The following is a 16,923-nucleotide window of genomic DNA, read 5'->3' on the forward strand; positions in this document are numbered from 1 at the left end:
GATAAGGAGATTCATTTTCTAGTTTTCAGCAAGGTTACAGTATGAATTCAAACACTCTTATGCCGGCAGCGGTGCTAAAGTAAGCCACTCATCGCTAACTCTATTACATGATACTTGTGTGTTGCTTTATTACAAACACAATTAGCATAAGAAATAGAAATTTTCAAAAACCTACTGCTAGGCTCCTTGATATTATCGAGGATTAACAAAATCTCAGTGAGAGTTGTTTCATAGGTCAACTAGTAATTTGCTGCCCCCGTCTTCATGATCACCTTCGTTAACCTCTCCAGATAGCGAACAACAAACCATCTCGGCATTTCAAGTTGAGCAACCATTTCAAGCACGGCCAAGTGGGTTAATATCTTGGTTGCTAAGCATTAAAAAACAGAAAGTCTATACACTCCATCACCCAATTTTTCCTTCTCCCTCCTCTTCACCTACTTCTCTGATTCCGGTGAGATACAACCTAATCTGGTCCATCTTCAATGAGCTCCGCACAAGGACGACGGGTTATGGTTTTGGGATTTGGGGGTTTCAGAGGTGAGATTTTCATTGGAGAGCGGTGGCTTAGAAGGGAAGGCAGGGCTGGTAAGCCAGACCGACAATGGTAGATCCTGCATCAGGAGTCACCGGAGATGGGAGCACGAGGGCAGTGAAGGGGGTGAACATGGTGGAGAATCTAGTTGGCAAGGGAGAAGAGATCAGAATGAGCTGTGAGCGAGAGGTTGAAGGAAGACATGGGCACTTAGATCCTCATCTAAAGGCTAAATTTTTGAGTGATGGGAGAGGCCATTAAGAATGTCCATGAAAACCAACCTCACTCTTATAGGAAAATACAGTTACACCTATTTGAATTCAGGGTTGCTTCACGAGTATGTAAGATCCGACTTATATTTTGGACTTTTGATCCCTGAACGGTCATCTTACAAGTTCGAAGATGTGATCAATTTAGGACGTAATTCAAACATTGAATTCTGATCTTCCCAAACAAACCATTAAAAAGAAAATTATATTAAGTCCATCTACCCAATCTTCACCGACACGGGCCCTGTGAGCCCAGCCCAGCCCGATTGTCGAGCTCAGCAGCACAGATCCCTTCAAACCCGCGCCCGAGCAACTAGCCGTTACAAACCCCCACTTCCCCCACTACCTCCCTCCTACTACTACCCCCTCCGACTACTGTCCTCTTCCCCTCACCCCCGATCTCAATCCAGCAATCCCCAATCGCAACCACCTCCAATCCGCGACCGGATCCCCGCTCCTCCTCCCCTGCGCAGCGGCGCGACGGCGACGATGATGTTCACGGAGGGCCTCGACGAGTCGGCGATCAGCTGGATCAAGCAGGGTACGGACTCCCCCGCCCCCGTGCCGCCGCGGTCGCCGCTGGCGGAGCGGCCGCCGGCGGGGCAGGTCGGGGTGGCGGCGGCGCTCAGGAGCCCCGCTCCGCACAGCAGGGCGTGCGGCGGTGGCGTCGGCCTCTTCTCCCCCAAGCGCCTGCCGCCGGTGCGGACCACCACGACCCGCCACTCGGGGCTGCTCGGCCACCACTCCGTGCTCCTCTCGGCGGCGGACTCTGACGAGTGGGAGGAGGGCGTGGAGGAGAGCGTCGCGTCGTGGGGGTTGCCTGAGGAGTGCTACGGCGGGAACTTCTCCGAGACGGCCGACGAGGACGGGGGCGCGTGCTCCAGCGACTCCAGCCTGCTCCGGAGGGCCATGGACCGGTGCGGCGGAGGGTGGGACGAGGAGGTCACGTCGCAGCTGAGAAAGAGGGGCGGCGGTGGCGGGATCGTGCGGGGCCAGTCCAAGGAGTTCCTGCGGGTGGAGGTGAGAGCGGCGAGCGCGTTCGCTGCCGGGAAGTGCTCCGGTGGACACGATCCAGTGGACTCGAGCTCGCATGTAAGACTTCTGTAGCTTGCGATAATGTTCACCGGTTTCCACTACGAGCACCTGCGGCTATTCAATTCTGCCAATCCACTTTTCGATGCTTATGTGTGCTTGATTGTTCGAAATTAGCATAACTGCTTACCTTCGTTTTGGTTCAGGGACGCTATTTAGATGAGCACACGTTTCAAGCTATGGGAACACCCAGTGCCCCTCCAATTGCAGGGGATGAGGAGGAGGTCATGTATGATGCAGTTGGTAAGAACACCAGAGCACTTTGTAATCGAATCAGGGTTTAAACTTTCTTCACTTGTCCTGGAAGAGGTGGTTACACTTGTCTGATGTTTCAAATAGAAACATCTGAAACGATTGGAGGCCTTGAGAGGACTGGGGTATCATCAGTAGCAGATATACTGGCCCAAGAAGTTCATGAGCTTCCTATGAGGTAAAGCTGGAGATGTAAATTGTGGGTTTTGTAGCATTTACACTTTGGAACAATTCTAGCTAACACTTCTTTTTTTTCCCTGTTAAAAATGCAATTCAGCTCAAATGTTCATGAAGATGATGTTCAGGTGCCGTATGTCGAGAATAATTTATTAGCTCAGATACCGAGCTTCACGATTAAGTGCGTTTTGATTCACCTGTGAGCTTACCCATCTGTAGATGCTTTTGAGTGCTTCCTTTTCTTACTGGTTGCTCTTTACTTGTCAGTGTCCAAAACGCATGGCAATCTTTTGTTGCATACGATGCATGCTTCCGGCTCTGTCTGAATGCATGGGCCAGAAATTGCATGGAGGCTCCAGAATTCCTTCGGGATGAGTGCATGGTGCTGCGAAGCGCCTTTGGGTATGTAACAGCTTACGCATGAATTCATGTTCTGAGTTAACTAGCATTACTCGACCACATTTTGCCTTTGAACACGCAGCTTATGAGCTCTTTTTATGAACAGAATACAGAATTTTCTGCTTCACCCGAAGAACAACAGTCAGGTTGACGGAAAACAAGTCTACGATGAGGATGGAAGTTGTACCGTAAAGGGAAGAAAGCTTGTTAAGCAGATTGAGATTGAAGGTATGAATAAGCAGTAACTTCAGAACGAAACATCACTCCACCTGCTCTTTTTGTTTCACATTGTAAGACTACATAGGGAAATTCTTTTTTAAAAGAAAATATATTAACAATCAATGGATGGCAGAACTGCAAATCTATGGATTAGTCAGGCACGTTTTAAAGAAGTAAGGTTACACTTACACTCACATTCTTTATTTTACTCACAGTAAAAAAGATACGTGTTGTACCTCAAAGACCAAAGCTTCGGGCAACATCATCCTTTAGAAATCTCTACATGCAAGCTGGCAGCGAGTACGTCAGACAGATTTCTAAAATTCTGAAGAGCCAGGTTACGATGTTGACATCCACATCATCTACATCTTTGCCAGAAGGTTAATATGACAGTTTTAGTTGTTCTATGGCTTGAACCAGTCACAGTTTATTTCCATTGTTATTAACACAATGCCATGCTTTCAGAAATGTTCACGTGTACACTAGAATTGCAAAACTACTGCAAAGATCATGACAGAGATTCCATTTCTCCGCAATATTTGAAGCCAGGGACTGGTGAATCCCAACTCTTGTAAGTTCTATCCTAGCTATGGTTCTGTTAATTCTGTCATTGGAAGTAAAAACTTACTTGGACAATGATCCATCTATTAACATTGGTATTTCAGTTATCTAGAGAGCCAGGGGGATGTTATTCTTGTTGAAGTACAAGACAACAATAAGGTTATCATAGGTCGCGCGAAAATTCAAGTTTCATCACTCACTGATACTCAAGTATGTTACACAAACTCATAGAGACATATCTGCAAATGTTTCATGACCATACTGAAAAGTAGCTAGAATCATTTCTTATCTGCACACATTTGGAAACAGCAGGAGGAAATCATTAGGTGGTGGCCTCTATATCTCGATGATCAAGAATGTGTGGGCAAAATTCAGCTTTGTATGAACTTGTCCATATCTTCCAACAATTATGGATCTGCAAAGGTTAGTTCTTATTTTCTTTTCTTGCTCTGAATTCATCAAACAACTGTCTTAACCTTGTGTAATATCATTACAACAGATGATGCAAGGTGGTCCAGCTGTGGATACTATCATATATGACATGGTTCTGGAAGCGGCAATGAGAGCTCAAAATTTCAACAGCAAAATGCTTAATATCAGTGGTTCATGGAAATGGCTGTTGGACGAGTTTTCTAATTACTATGGGGTATCAGACGCATATAGAAAAGTGAGGTAATCTATTATTCAGTTGCGCGTATGTTCACTCAATGATGGTCGTTGAATATAGTAGAACATGAGAGTATTACTCTTTACAGGTACTTATCCTACATTATGAATGTGGCAATACCAACAAAGGATTGTTTGGAACTTATATACGAACTTCTTCTCCCTGTCATGAAATCACGGGATGATAGGACTTTAACAAGACAAGAGGTAACTTTTTTAATCCAAAAGTTCCATGCATATAATGCCTGATAACTTAAAGTAGGCCAAGAATTCGGATGTAACAGTGAAGAAATTAAAATGTCCAACCAGACATGGTACTTACTGAATTTCATTTATTTTCATGTTATTGGTAGAACAATTCATTTAGCATTGTCAATTCCGGATTTCAATAGTAAGTAAACACAGGCAGAATTTCGACAGCACACAGCAGTTATGGAGTCTTGTTTTTTTTTTATTACAGAGAAGCATAATGTTAGACTGTGAACATCGGATCAAGAGTCTCCTTGCAGCTGTGTTTGAAAATTACAAGTCATTGGATGAACACTCTGCTACTGGCTTGTCAGACCTATTTGGCCCCATATCAGATTGTGCTGCACCAGCTTTGGCACCTGCAGTTCAGATATTCAGTACATTGCATGATATACTCTCCAAAGAAGCACAAGACGTACTTAGGAACTATTTACAGGTCAGACATCAGAAACACATACTTTAAGGATTCTTCATTTGGATGCCACTTTCTTTTTTTTCTCCTCTCAAAACAATAATGAACTTCACAACCACTCTAACTATATAGGAGTTATGGATGAGACATTTACGCTTCTGAAACATGTTGTTTTCAGATGTCACAGACCGATATCTTCTATAGTTTTCATCTGACTACAATTTGTGAACATAAGCATGATGGAGTGTTTTTTTCCCGAGAGTCAGAGGAAGTTGTTTTAGATTGATTGTTCGAACTCTATACCAAGCAATGATGCGTAGTGCAATGTATTAGCATTCATGATTTCACACTTATGATTGTTTGTCATTTGCTAATCAATCCTTGTCCATAAATATTTTATAGTACAATTGGAAGACTTCACAAATTTATCGTTGATGACCTCCAACTAGTGAACAATGAATGTGAATCAAGATCCTGTTTGGAAAACTTTCATTTATTCATTTATGGTCCAAACTTACAGTGAACAGAAAATCTAAAACATATTTGCATTCAAATTGATGGATACGGTCCACGTTTTCCATTGATTCTGATAGAGCTGAACACCATAAAATTCTCTTTTACAGACTGCTGCTGCTAAAAGGTGCAGGAGGCATATGATTGAGACAGATGAATTCATGTCAAGCAATAACGACAGCCTTCTAACTGACCCTATGACTATTTCTGCTGCATATCTCAAAATGAAGACACTATGCATTAACATAAGTCGTGAAATTCAAGCAGACATTAAGATTCACAATCAAAATATACTTCCAAGGTAGCTTATATGCTTGCTGTAGTAAAAAGATTTACTTCTGTTTATACACGGCTGAGCTTCTCTCACATATTTTATATTTTGTTTTAGTTCCATAGATCTGCCAAACATAGCAGCATCCCTCTACAGTACCGAACTCTGCAAACGATTGAAGGGTTTTCTTTCTTCAAGTCCCCCATCAAGACCGCTACAACATGTTGCTGAGCTTATCATCGCAACTGCTGATTTTGAGAGAGATCTTGACACCTGGCAAGTGAGGTAAGATATGAATCGTTGATATGATGTTACTGTTTTCTCCAATTGATATGTGGCCCCAAACTGCAATATTCTTTTTAGCTGATTCATTATGCAACACTAATTGTGTTTAGCTGATTCACATTGGTCCGTTTATACCATTATAGACCTGTTCATGGGGGTGTAGTCTCAAGGGAGTTGTTTCATGACTACATCATAGTGTGGATTGAAGATACCCGGTTGCAATTACTCGATAATTGCAAAGCTGAGAAGGTAATCATAAACATACACTAGACAAAAAAATACCATATGGCTGAATTTAAACTTCCTTGCTTATTTAATTCACCTATCTTTGCAGTTACCATGCCCTGCAGTGTCAACAACCTCATCATTTGTCGAGCAAATGTATGAGCAAATAAAAGAAAGCATAAATGAATATGGTGTGGTTATCAACAGATGGCCTCAGTATCTGATGAGTTTAGAGAGTGTATGTACACACCTCCACTCCTCGAATCAGCTCCCAAGCTTCTCATGTAATGGGCTCAATTTGATATTTCTTTTCTTATTCAGGCTGTTGCCGATGTGGAAAGAGAAATTATGAAGGCACTGGAGAAGCAATATATGGAGACTCTAATGCCTTTGAGAGATGGCATACCAAAAATTCTTGAGAAGCAGGTCCAAAGATTGACAAGAAGACAATCTATAGCTCCCTATGTTGTGCCAAATCAGGTATTATATACACTTGCATATATTATACAGTTCGCTGTAGTGGTTAGTTCATTAATGACCAGGTTGCTGTTCTTCATCACAGTTAGGAACATTCATGAACACAGTTAAAAGGATGCTAGATGTGTTACACTGCCGAGTTGAAGACATTCTCAAATCATGGGCAGCATATCTAACCATAACAAACGGGAACACTGTTTTCGGAGAGCAAATGAACTCCATAACAGTCATGTTGAGGAAGAAGTACAAGAAATACCTGCAGGCAATAGTAGAGAAGCTTGTTAGTAATGTAAGAATTATTCTGACACGCTTTGTAACAAAGTCACTCTTGATCCAACGCTAATTAAGGAAGTTGACACATGGACAGGGGTCATGATTTTGTTTGTTAATTTTTCAGACACAAGCTAATAGGGCCACGAGACTCAAGCGAATTCTTGAAGAAACAAGAGAGGCTGAAGGTGAAAGTGATATACGCGAGAGGATGCAGGCTGTCCGTCTTCAGCTCTCGGAATCCATTCACAATCTGCATGAGGTCTTCTCCAGCAGAATATTCGTTGCCATTTGCAGAGGTTTCTGGGATAAGTTGGGCCAGGTAAATATAGAAAGAACATAACATTTCTGTGCTGCTAATTTGCGCTTATATATCAAACTCAATTTTGAGCAGATTGTGTTGAGATTTCTCGAGAGCAGAAAGGAGAACAGGATTTGGTACCGAGGATCCGATTATGCTTTAGGGGTAAGCCTGTACTGTGACACTAAAATTTGACCTATATTAAGGCAAGCAGTGCAATAAAAAATTGAATGAAATGAAAATTGTTTTTACTGAAAGCAGTGCAATAGGGACTGAGTCGTAGAATACAAAGAACATAATGGTTGCCTGCCGGTGACCATCAATCTGCTAAACCTGACTATTTGCGCGCAGATCGTCGACGATGTTTTTGCATCCGAAATGCAAAAGTTGCTGGGCAACGCCCTCCAGGACAAGGACTTGGATCCGCCGCAATCGGTGATCGATGCACGCTCCATCCTTTGCTGATGTGTGGCAGAAGCGTTGTGGACTGAATTTCTTCTGAGTGGGCACATACTAGCTTTGGCGAAACGACCAGTTTTGGTTTTGTTTGTTTTATTCTTTTGCTTGCAGATTATATACAGGTGGAGACGACCGATTATTTCTGTTCATAGCGTGGTGTTGTTATATTCTTTCAAAAGGAATGTACTACCAGTTGATTGGAAGTTTTGGTGTTGTTATATTCTTTCAAAAGGAATGTACCAGTTGATTGGAAGTTTTGAACTGTGTAAGAAGACTTTTAGGAGTTCGGCTCTGTAATTGAACTCCATTCAGATGTCAGACAAAATCACTGGTACATCTGTTGATCATATTTATAGATAATATATCGTTATATTTATAATTTTAACATCCGTATTTGACACCTCATTTACACCGTACATCGAAAAAACGCGAGCCCGGCACACGAAAATCAGATACACCACACTGTAGCCTATACTCGACACCTCATATACCGAAAATCAGATACATTCGGCACATGAGGTGTCAAATATTGTACTGTAGCTCATATTCGGCACCTCATATGCCGAAAATAAGGTGTATTCGGCACATGAGGCACATTATGTGCCGAATATGATATGTGCATGAGGTTCCCGATATAAAATGACAACATCAAAGTATCCGTAGCCGGCACAAACCGTATTCGGCACCTCCTCCTGTGACGAATACACCTCCGAAAATAAGTGTATTTGGCATATTAGATGCCGAATATGGTATGTGCATATGAGGTTCCTGGCATAAAATGACAGCATAAAATGACCTCGTGTGCCAAATATGGTCGGACCTGTATTTTTTCGGCGTACGGTGTGCCGAAAGTCACTTTTTGGTAAATGAGGTACCGAATACGGATGCTAAAATTGTAAATACGATGATATGTTATCTATTTCGGTAAATACAGTCGCGTATGTTATCTAATTTTGAATTTTGCTCTTGTTGATATCATCATGGTGGTTCTCCTGGTATTTTTATTCCTTTTACCAGAAAACTAGTATTCTACTTTTGGTGCAGAAGTAAATGTTCACGACTATTTCACTGACTTCTTGTAGCACCCTGAGAACCTAACAAGTACGGAGTGCCACTAAACTAACCTAAAAGCTTGCCGAACCGTAAAAAAAAATCGGCAACACCTCTCTTAAAAATTAGGATTTAACTGGCGCATCCATATAGAGAGATAAAAATATCATCAAACTGTCAGTATTAAACAACCTAGCAAACTTGGAACATGTCTCGATCATACATTCATGTCGCAATGAGACAGTAGTGCAGCACAACGACTATGATACACCAAACTGATATTATAACCGAAAAGATAAAAAGTGGAAGTGGTCGTGCAAAAGGTGTGTTGTTACCCATCACGCATGCTTGTCAATAATTAAGTAAACTTCGGGGAAAAAAGTAAAAATTAAGACAACAAGCTCATGCATAATCAAAAGACAAACTTCCAACATAGTAATATACTTCATGCTTTGCATACGAGGAATATGAATAATTGAAAGAAAAAAGACATATCCCGCTTCCTTTACCTCATAATCCACGGAAAACATCCAATCTTTAGAAGGCAGAAAGTAAGTAATACACTCACATTTAATTTAATAAATTATTAGTAAGTGCATCAATTAAAAGATGAATGTAATCAAATAACAAGTTAAAGTGTAGCCATCCGCTATATTCACTTGTCTTCACCGATGACGAAGGAGGGGACTAGTTGCATCCCGAAGCGATACCACCTAAACAAGTGCATAATTAGCACTAAACACCGCAACATGACACAAAAAAAAACATGCTTCCTACGCTCGATGACCCCAACTACATGACATAACCGAATACTACAGAGGATCATCTACCACTTTGCTTGTGTGACATCAAGCGAGAACTTCCTCTAACGAGGTCAAAAACCGAACAACAAAAACAGTGTGTGAACTAACTATCGGTGGATGACAACACTGTTTTATAAATTACCCCTAAACCGCTCATACAAAATAAACAAGATCAACGTCATCGGAAAGATATCGATGAGAAATGTAGCTTTCATTTTAAGCTTACAGTCGAATTCGACATCAATTAAACCTCAATTTTAAAATTAAATCATTGCATACTAAACAGATCATTTAAACACTAACTTGATGATGAGATCGACCGTTTTCAACTATCCACAAGCATCTAAGAACTAAATAGAAGTCACCTTCACAACAAGAAAATTGAATCCAAATTCGGTGATTCCCTACGAAAACCTCTCACCTCTCCTCCTCCTCCTCCCCATTGTTCTTCTTCTTCTTCATCATCTCCTCTCTTTCTTTCTTCTTCTTTTCCCCATGCCTTCACCAGCTCCCTGGTTTGGCCTTCCCCCCAGCCTAGGCCTCGACCGGCCATGGCTAGTCAGTCCGGCGTGGGGGCGGCTGAGTGTGGCACTTTTCATCTCATATGCGTTCGCTACAGTTAGTACAATGTATTTCTGGTTCTCTAACTAACACGGAATTACGATGGCTGAGTTCTCCAAATTTCTTTACCAACATGATATATTGCGTGTCAACGGAAAAAAAAAAGAACTTTTGATGTAGTCTTTGACAAATAACATGTTTTGTTCTCTAGCAAAGTCTTGCCTTGCCTTGCCACTCCCACAAAGACTAATGACCTATTTGTTTTAGCTGTAGATTGTGAAAAGCAACTTGCAGATTATAGATTTTTATAAGCTGGATTGTAAGAAGCTGGATTATAAAAAGTTGAGGATGTTTGGCATCCTAGATTGTGGGAGGGTTGGATTGTTGTTTTTGTTGTGCAATGTTTGTAATACCCATAGCTGTTGTGAGTGCATATTTTTCTGTTTATAATTTTGTACGCTTTTTTTCATATTTTTTCATACGAATTCGCAAATTGAAAAAGCAAATGATACATCATTCATACAAAAGTACTTTTATCCTTACAAATGATCTCTCATTAACAATCTACTCTCTCATAGCAAATAAAGTATCAACGATACTATCATGAAAGGCATTCATGTCAGGAGTTTCATCTCCTAATTCATTGTGATCATTTCCTTGAGATAAAGATGCTTGACCTGGAATGAAGTTTTCATCTTGATTACACATCTCAAAATCTTCATCCCTCAAAGAACTATCTCTAATAAAGTTATGGAGAGCCATACATGCAATGATTATTTTTGTTTGCTTAACCATAAGATAACTTGGCAAGTCCAATAATATTCTCTACTTCATCTTCAAAACACCAAATGATCGCTCAATAACATTGCGGAGAGATGAATGCAAGTGGTTATAAAATTATTCTTTACCACTAGGACCGAGGCCTTGACAAACCCCCTATAAATGGTACTTCATTCCTTTGTATGGAGCTAGATAACCTGCTCGATTAGGATAGCCTGAATCAACAAGACAATATTTTTCTGAAAGAGAACACTCGATTTGAGAAATAATTTTGACAATGTTGCATGTGAAATGACAATGATGCCATATTTTATAATACCTTATGGTGGATGTGAAAACTTGTCACCATATTTGCGTAAAGCCTCATTGAACACCCTCATGTCATGTATCGAGCCGGGTCATCTGGCACCAATAAAAGTGAACCTCATATCAAAGTCACATACGGTCAACACATTTTGAGTTGCATATCCATGATGTCCAACATGTGTAACCAAGTTTGTCGAATGCAGATTACAGGTACATGTGTAACATCTATTGCACATATGCAGTTATTGAAATGTGGTGCAAACCGAGGATCTTCAAGTCTAGCATGCACTATCCTAAATAAATTATCAAATAAAGGTTCAAGCAAACATTATATAACAGTAGCTAGATTCATGGAACAATAAATTGTCAAATAAAGGTTCAAGCAAACATTACATAACAGTAGCTAGGTTCATGGAACAATAAATTATCAAATAAAGGTTCAAGCAAACATTACATAACAATAGATAACTAATATTTTTTCTTCTCCTCCTGACACTACCTCTTCAACCAACCGAGCCTTCCTTCATTGGTGGTTAAAGTGAGAAACACATCACGGTTTTCAGCTTTCACAAAAGCTTACTAGCCATGAAATGCTCCTCACCACCTTCTATTGCCCCATACTGCACAACCAAGGCCATCACTTCCTTAATGGATTCTCTCCTTACTTCACCCTGCAACACCTTGTTAGTTATAGCACTAGAGGACTGCATATTATCCAATATGCCTTTCATTATCTTAACCATAGAGTTCTTTCCCTTCTTTCTCGGGCTATTAATACAATTGTTACTACCACCTCGCTTCAGTGGATTGGCAACCTTTATAGTGATGTTGCTATCCTCATGTTCTCCATCTTCTTCCTCATCATCCCTATTGTTCTCATTTCCTTGCACTCCTGCACCGGGAACACACGAAGAAGAACCATCCACTGCACTATGATCAAACATCGTCTTAAGCTTGGAAAGACACTCAGGTGGACCATTCCGAAGCTTCTCCCATTCAAAATGATTATGAAAACCAAAGAAGGTAATGTTAGAGAACATATATGCCACAAAACAATGAATTGGAATAATGAATATGTAAAAGAGATTACCTTTGTTTTAACTTTCCACCAATTGTTGTCAGCTACAACTGTTTGGTTAGCACTATCCCATCTAAGTTCAGTAGCTTTATTGATGGTTAACCCGAATGTGTATATACCCTTAAGTGCATCCCATTAGTTTTTTCATGTAGTCTTGAATGACGTTTTCCAGTCCTTGTAAAGAACTCATGACCAAGGTTCTTGTATGCCCTGTTAGTCAATCTTCCAAGAGACCTATTTCCAACATCTATTTCCTCATAGCAGCATACTCATCTAACAAAGTAGCAATCTCACGAGTTATATGTCAGGGGGAAATGTCATTTTGACAATTCAGTCAGGTTTTCCTTTGCTACTACACTCAATTAGTTGTTGGACTTGGAGACAGACACAGAATACTGGTCAAGTGGCCACTTTTCAGCCCCAGGCTTCATCAGCCAAAGAAGTTTACCAGTTCCACTAGCCATTGCGGGCAATCTACTGCAACAAGCCTACACCTGTCTGAAGTCTGAACCATGAAATTTGGCAGCTAGAAGCTCACCAACAATAGTCGATGAAGGGCAGTAAATAGCAGATCACATTTAGCACACTGCAGTAGACGACGGAGAAACTACAACCCAAAAATATTAAGCTACAAATAAATATTTTAGCATTTTGAGCTCATTAACCAATTAATCATGATTCCACTTCACAAAATAAATCATCATACGAACAAATTACTCATATCTCTATTTATAAACATCATACGAATAAATTACTCATATCTCTATCAATAAACATCATACGAACTAAAGCACTGCCAACCTTCTACTTCACTTGCAAAAAGGCATCAGATTTCCACTGCCCATGCTAAACTAGGCTGGACGAAGGCGGGGCACAGGAGTCAACGATGAGGAATTCTTACCGGAGTCGCGGTGAAGGGGAAGGAAGCGGGGAAAGTCGTCGGGGAGGCTGGGTCATCTGGGAAGAAGTGTCGTTCGGGGTTGCTGGGATTGACGGGGAGGAGTGGCTAGGTGGCGACATCACGGGGGTCATCTTACAGTGGTGAAGATGGTCATCTGGAGGCAGGGGACAGGGGTGAGCGACGAGGATCGGTAGCGGTGGGCAGGGATCGGTGGAGGGTGGGGTTGGCTCACGATGACGCCCTAGGGTTCTCTTAGGCTGAGAAGCAGGATCAAGCTGAGCGCTAGGTGGGGAGGAGGGGGCACTCGAGTGGGAGGGTAATCGGATGGCATGGTGGGTAATTTTACTCGAACTCTTATGTTCACTTTGGTAATTATCACTTTTACAATCTGTAAAAGCTGGTGGAACCCAGAGTGTTGGATTGTTACAATCTTGGGGGTCAGATTATTATAATATGAGACCGGAATCTAGGTGTTTGGTACAACCGTAGATTGTGCAATCACAATTTCACAATCTGAAGCTAAAACAAACATGCGCATTAGACAACTTCAACTTTGTCTAGGACGAGCTGAGGGCATGCTATAGCTTGTTTGGTGATTCCTAGCTAGAGGGAGCGAGCGAGATTGCCCAGCAAAGCGAGCGAGATTCCTTGTCCAAGAAGAAGAAGAAGAAGAAGAAGAAGAAGAAGGAAAGAGGAGGGGTTTTCAATAGGGAATCATTGAATCTGTTGTCGATTCAACTTTCAAGCCGCGAAGGTGACTTCTTCTAGCATCTAGGCTCTTAGGTAACTGATAAGTGTTTCGGTGATTAATAACAACTGTATCATTGTGACTAATATGTATGTTTTGAAGGGAATAAAAAACTTAGCTCACAATGATCATATGAGAATTCTTGGTCCCTTATGAATTTATATTGGACGATCAAAGGACATTTGCATCAAGATTAAGGATCTTCTAGTTCTAAGTACCACAATATGATCAAAGACACTTAGAGTAGTTATAAGTTCCTTCTTTTAGTCTTTTGACTATACTATAAAGTGGGGGGGGGGGGGGTTAAGTGTTGTAGCTTGATCTAGTTGAGTCTAGACTTAGTTGGATACATATTTGTGAAATTCTAGCACTATGTAGCTCAAAGAAACCCATGGGTGAGAAGTCATAAAGTTAGAGCTCAAAGGTGATTGAATTGGATGCGACTCATAAAAAATGTTCTCACTGGATAGTCCAGTGTAGAAAGAATTATACTCATCGGAGCAATTTAATATTTTGTGCAGAAATAAATTGACCTCACCGCATGGTCTGGTGAAGGGAGAAAAAGCACATCAGAGTATTTAACAGAAGGGTTGATTTTCGAAGGAAACTGAAGTTAAGTACACCGGATGATCCGGTGTTAAGAGAGTGTAAACACCGGAGTATTTAATAGAACATTGGATTTTTTTCAGAGGAGAGGAAATTCAAGTCACCGGATGGTCTGGTGTTGTGGAGTTTAACACATTGGATCATTTTTCTGACTTAGTGTCTCCGTGTAGGGAGATATGAACTCACTGGATGATCCGGTGTAGTGATTTGAAGATCACCGGAGCAATTCAGCCAACGACTACTGGCAGCTGGCAGGGCCAGCTTTTGCAAAAGGTAACACACCGGATTATCCAGTGTGTACAAGGTTGTGTAGTCCGGATAATCCAATGTTCACACAAAGTTTGGGTGGTTGGGCACGGCTAGATTTGAACCTCTAGCATATATATACCTTCTTACTCGGTTGCATTCGTCTCTCTTGCAACCTAGATGAGTTCATACGCTGTGTGTGTCATCAAAAAGTAAGGGAGAACATTTTAGTTGATTTCCAAGTTTTTTAATGCGAGATTAAGGATGTCATTAGTGCTTCAAGAGTAGTGAGTGTGCATCTAGCTGTTGTCTAGGCTTGATAGGGACCAAGTGAAGCAATTAACTTGTTACTTTTGGTGGTTGGCAACACCTAACCGGTCTTGGTGATTGGAGGTGTTTCCTATGAGCTCTTAGAGTTCTTGTAGGAGCCTCGGAAAGAGTTTGTACTTGGTTTGATGCCCGCCAATCTGAAGATAGAGAAGTGATAATCACTAATGAACACTTGAGTCTTGGTGACAAGGGAAAGCGATATCCTTGTGTGGATGCTCCAACGAGAATTAAGGGAGAGTGTCAACTCTTCGATACCTCGGGAAAAATTGGTGTCCTCCTTCCCTACTCACTTACTTTCCCGCAATGTACTTCAAGCATTTACTCTTATGCAAGTTTAAATTCCGCGTTTACTTTTGAGTTCTTTGCTTGCATGTTTGTTTCATTTGTTCTAGCTTGCTTGCTCGAGTAGTTGCTTTTACTTTATCTAGGTTAAGGCGGCTATTTGTTCTAGAAATCGATAAAAGTTAAACTTTGATTAGAGTCCTATTTAGCCTACTCTAGGGTCATTAGATCCTTTCAATTGGTATCAGAGCCTTATGCTCTTGATAGGCTTAAAATTCTAGAGCAATAACCCCGGAGAATGACGGTAGCGTGCCAAAATTCGAGGGAAAAAACTTTGCCTACTGTAAGGTTCTCATGGCGAGCTATCTTAAGGAGATTTCCCCCGAAGTTTGGCTTGCCACCTCCATAGGGTTTGATCAACCATTTTTCGAGCAACAAGTTAGGTGGAATACAAAAACTAGAAATGCCATATTTAATTAGTGAAGAGTCTTTTCAAGAGTAATGAGTAAGGAATTAGCTCATGATATTTGGACCGGTTTTTGTGAAATTCATGAAGGGTCTAAGAAAATGCGGGAGGAGAGATATCATATGCTAATAAATACTCTCAATTAATTCAAGATGTTTTCTAATGATCTATACAACGACATGTACTCTCACATGAATATGCTTGTGGAAGAAATTAATTCTCTTGAACTCACTCAATTGTCTCAAGGAGACATTATTCGCAGGATATTGATGGTGCTTCCCAAGCAACAATACAATATTGTCATATCTCTTCTTCATGAGCGGGATATCAATGACATGACTGTCACCGATGCCGTTGGGAAGATAAGAGCTCACGAAATGTTCTTATTTGGTGATAAAGAAGAACATCGCTCTCAAGGCAAAGATGAGTGACAAGAAGAAGAAGAAGATAGAGCTCCCATCATCAAATGAAAGCGATGACGATGATGATGATGACTCCGACTTCAACACCGAGCTTGCCTTTCTCATGAGAAGAACTACAAGAATAATCTATAAGATCAACAAGAAGAGCTACAACTATGGCCCAAAGAAAAACAAATTTACTTCAAAGAAACTAACTACGTGCACATGCGTTGCAACGAGAGAAAAAAAAATTTCACGAGATAATATAGTTAATTGTATGAAGCACATGCAAAATAACATTCAAAACAAACCCTACAAGCTGACCTTAGCTGGGAACATTTCCACCAGTGTTCTTCGACTCTATTTCTCCCACTTTACAAAGACCGGTAGTACAGTGAAAGAAGCCTCTATCTTCAATGATCTTATAATGAGCAATCCTATGTATTTGACAAATGCATAAGTAAAGCAAAAAACCAAATTACTTGAATAAGGATCAACACTACACAGTTACAATATTAAGTACAGAATGCACCTTCATTACAGAATCCTCAAAGAAACCAAGAAAGAGTATAAGGCTATACAAACCAATACAATTTTTCTCTTTCCATAAGTTGAACATAGATAACAAGGTTCATGCATGAAACTGAAGGAATAGAGGAAAGTTAGATATAGCTATTGCTCCCCACTAATCAAATTCAAGTAACGAAGAGATTAATATAATTTTGAACGCAAA

At 40.8% G+C, this 16,923-nt stretch overlaps 1 protein-coding gene across 2 annotated transcripts; it reads left to right on the plus strand.

The window, feature by feature from the left end:
• The first annotated feature begins 1,031 nt into the window (after positions 1 to 1,031).
• Positions 1,032 to 7,971, plus strand: LOC133922457 (uncharacterized). Of its 2 annotated transcripts, none has more exons than XM_062367810.1 (22): positions 1,032 to 1,896; positions 2,043 to 2,139; positions 2,236 to 2,326; positions 2,426 to 2,506; positions 2,593 to 2,727; positions 2,831 to 2,952; positions 3,159 to 3,323; positions 3,409 to 3,514; positions 3,609 to 3,714; positions 3,814 to 3,927; positions 4,004 to 4,176; positions 4,260 to 4,377; positions 4,631 to 4,855; positions 5,455 to 5,645; positions 5,733 to 5,900; positions 6,044 to 6,149; positions 6,235 to 6,363; positions 6,447 to 6,605; positions 6,688 to 6,891; positions 7,000 to 7,194; positions 7,267 to 7,338; positions 7,525 to 7,971. In XM_062367810.1, the coding sequence occupies exons 1-22, from the start codon at positions 1,294 to 1,296 to the stop codon at positions 7,636 to 7,638; spliced, it is 3,474 nt and encodes a 1,157-aa protein (XP_062223794.1). In that variant the 5' UTR covers positions 1,032 to 1,293; the 3' UTR covers positions 7,639 to 7,971. The 2 variants fall into 2 exon arrangements, with proteins under 2 accessions (XP_062223794.1, XP_062223795.1); XM_062367811.1 differs by having other exon boundaries at positions 3,817 to 3,927.
• The last annotated feature ends 8,952 nt before the right edge of the window (positions 7,972 to 16,923 follow it).

The sequence above is a fragment of the Phragmites australis genome, chromosome 6 (genome assembly GCF_958298935.1).
Source record: "Phragmites australis chromosome 6, lpPhrAust1.1, whole genome shotgun sequence".
In the NCBI taxonomy this organism is placed as follows: domain Eukaryota; kingdom Viridiplantae; phylum Streptophyta; class Magnoliopsida; order Poales; family Poaceae; genus Phragmites; species Phragmites australis.

Bases quoted from the DNA above. Each gene is read 5' to 3' on its own strand.
- LOC133922457 (XM_062367810.1), top strand. From the start codon at position 1,294: ATGATGTTCACGGAGGGCCTCGACGAGTCGGCGATCAGCTGGATCAAG. The intron at 3,324-3,408 runs GTTAATATGACA...CCATGCTTTCAG, and splicing joins ATCTACATCTTTGCCAGAAG to AAATGTTCACGTGTACACTA. The intron at 7,195-7,266 runs GTAAATATAGAA...AATTTTGAGCAG, and splicing joins TCTGGGATAAGTTGGGCCAG to ATTGTGTTGAGATTTCTCGA.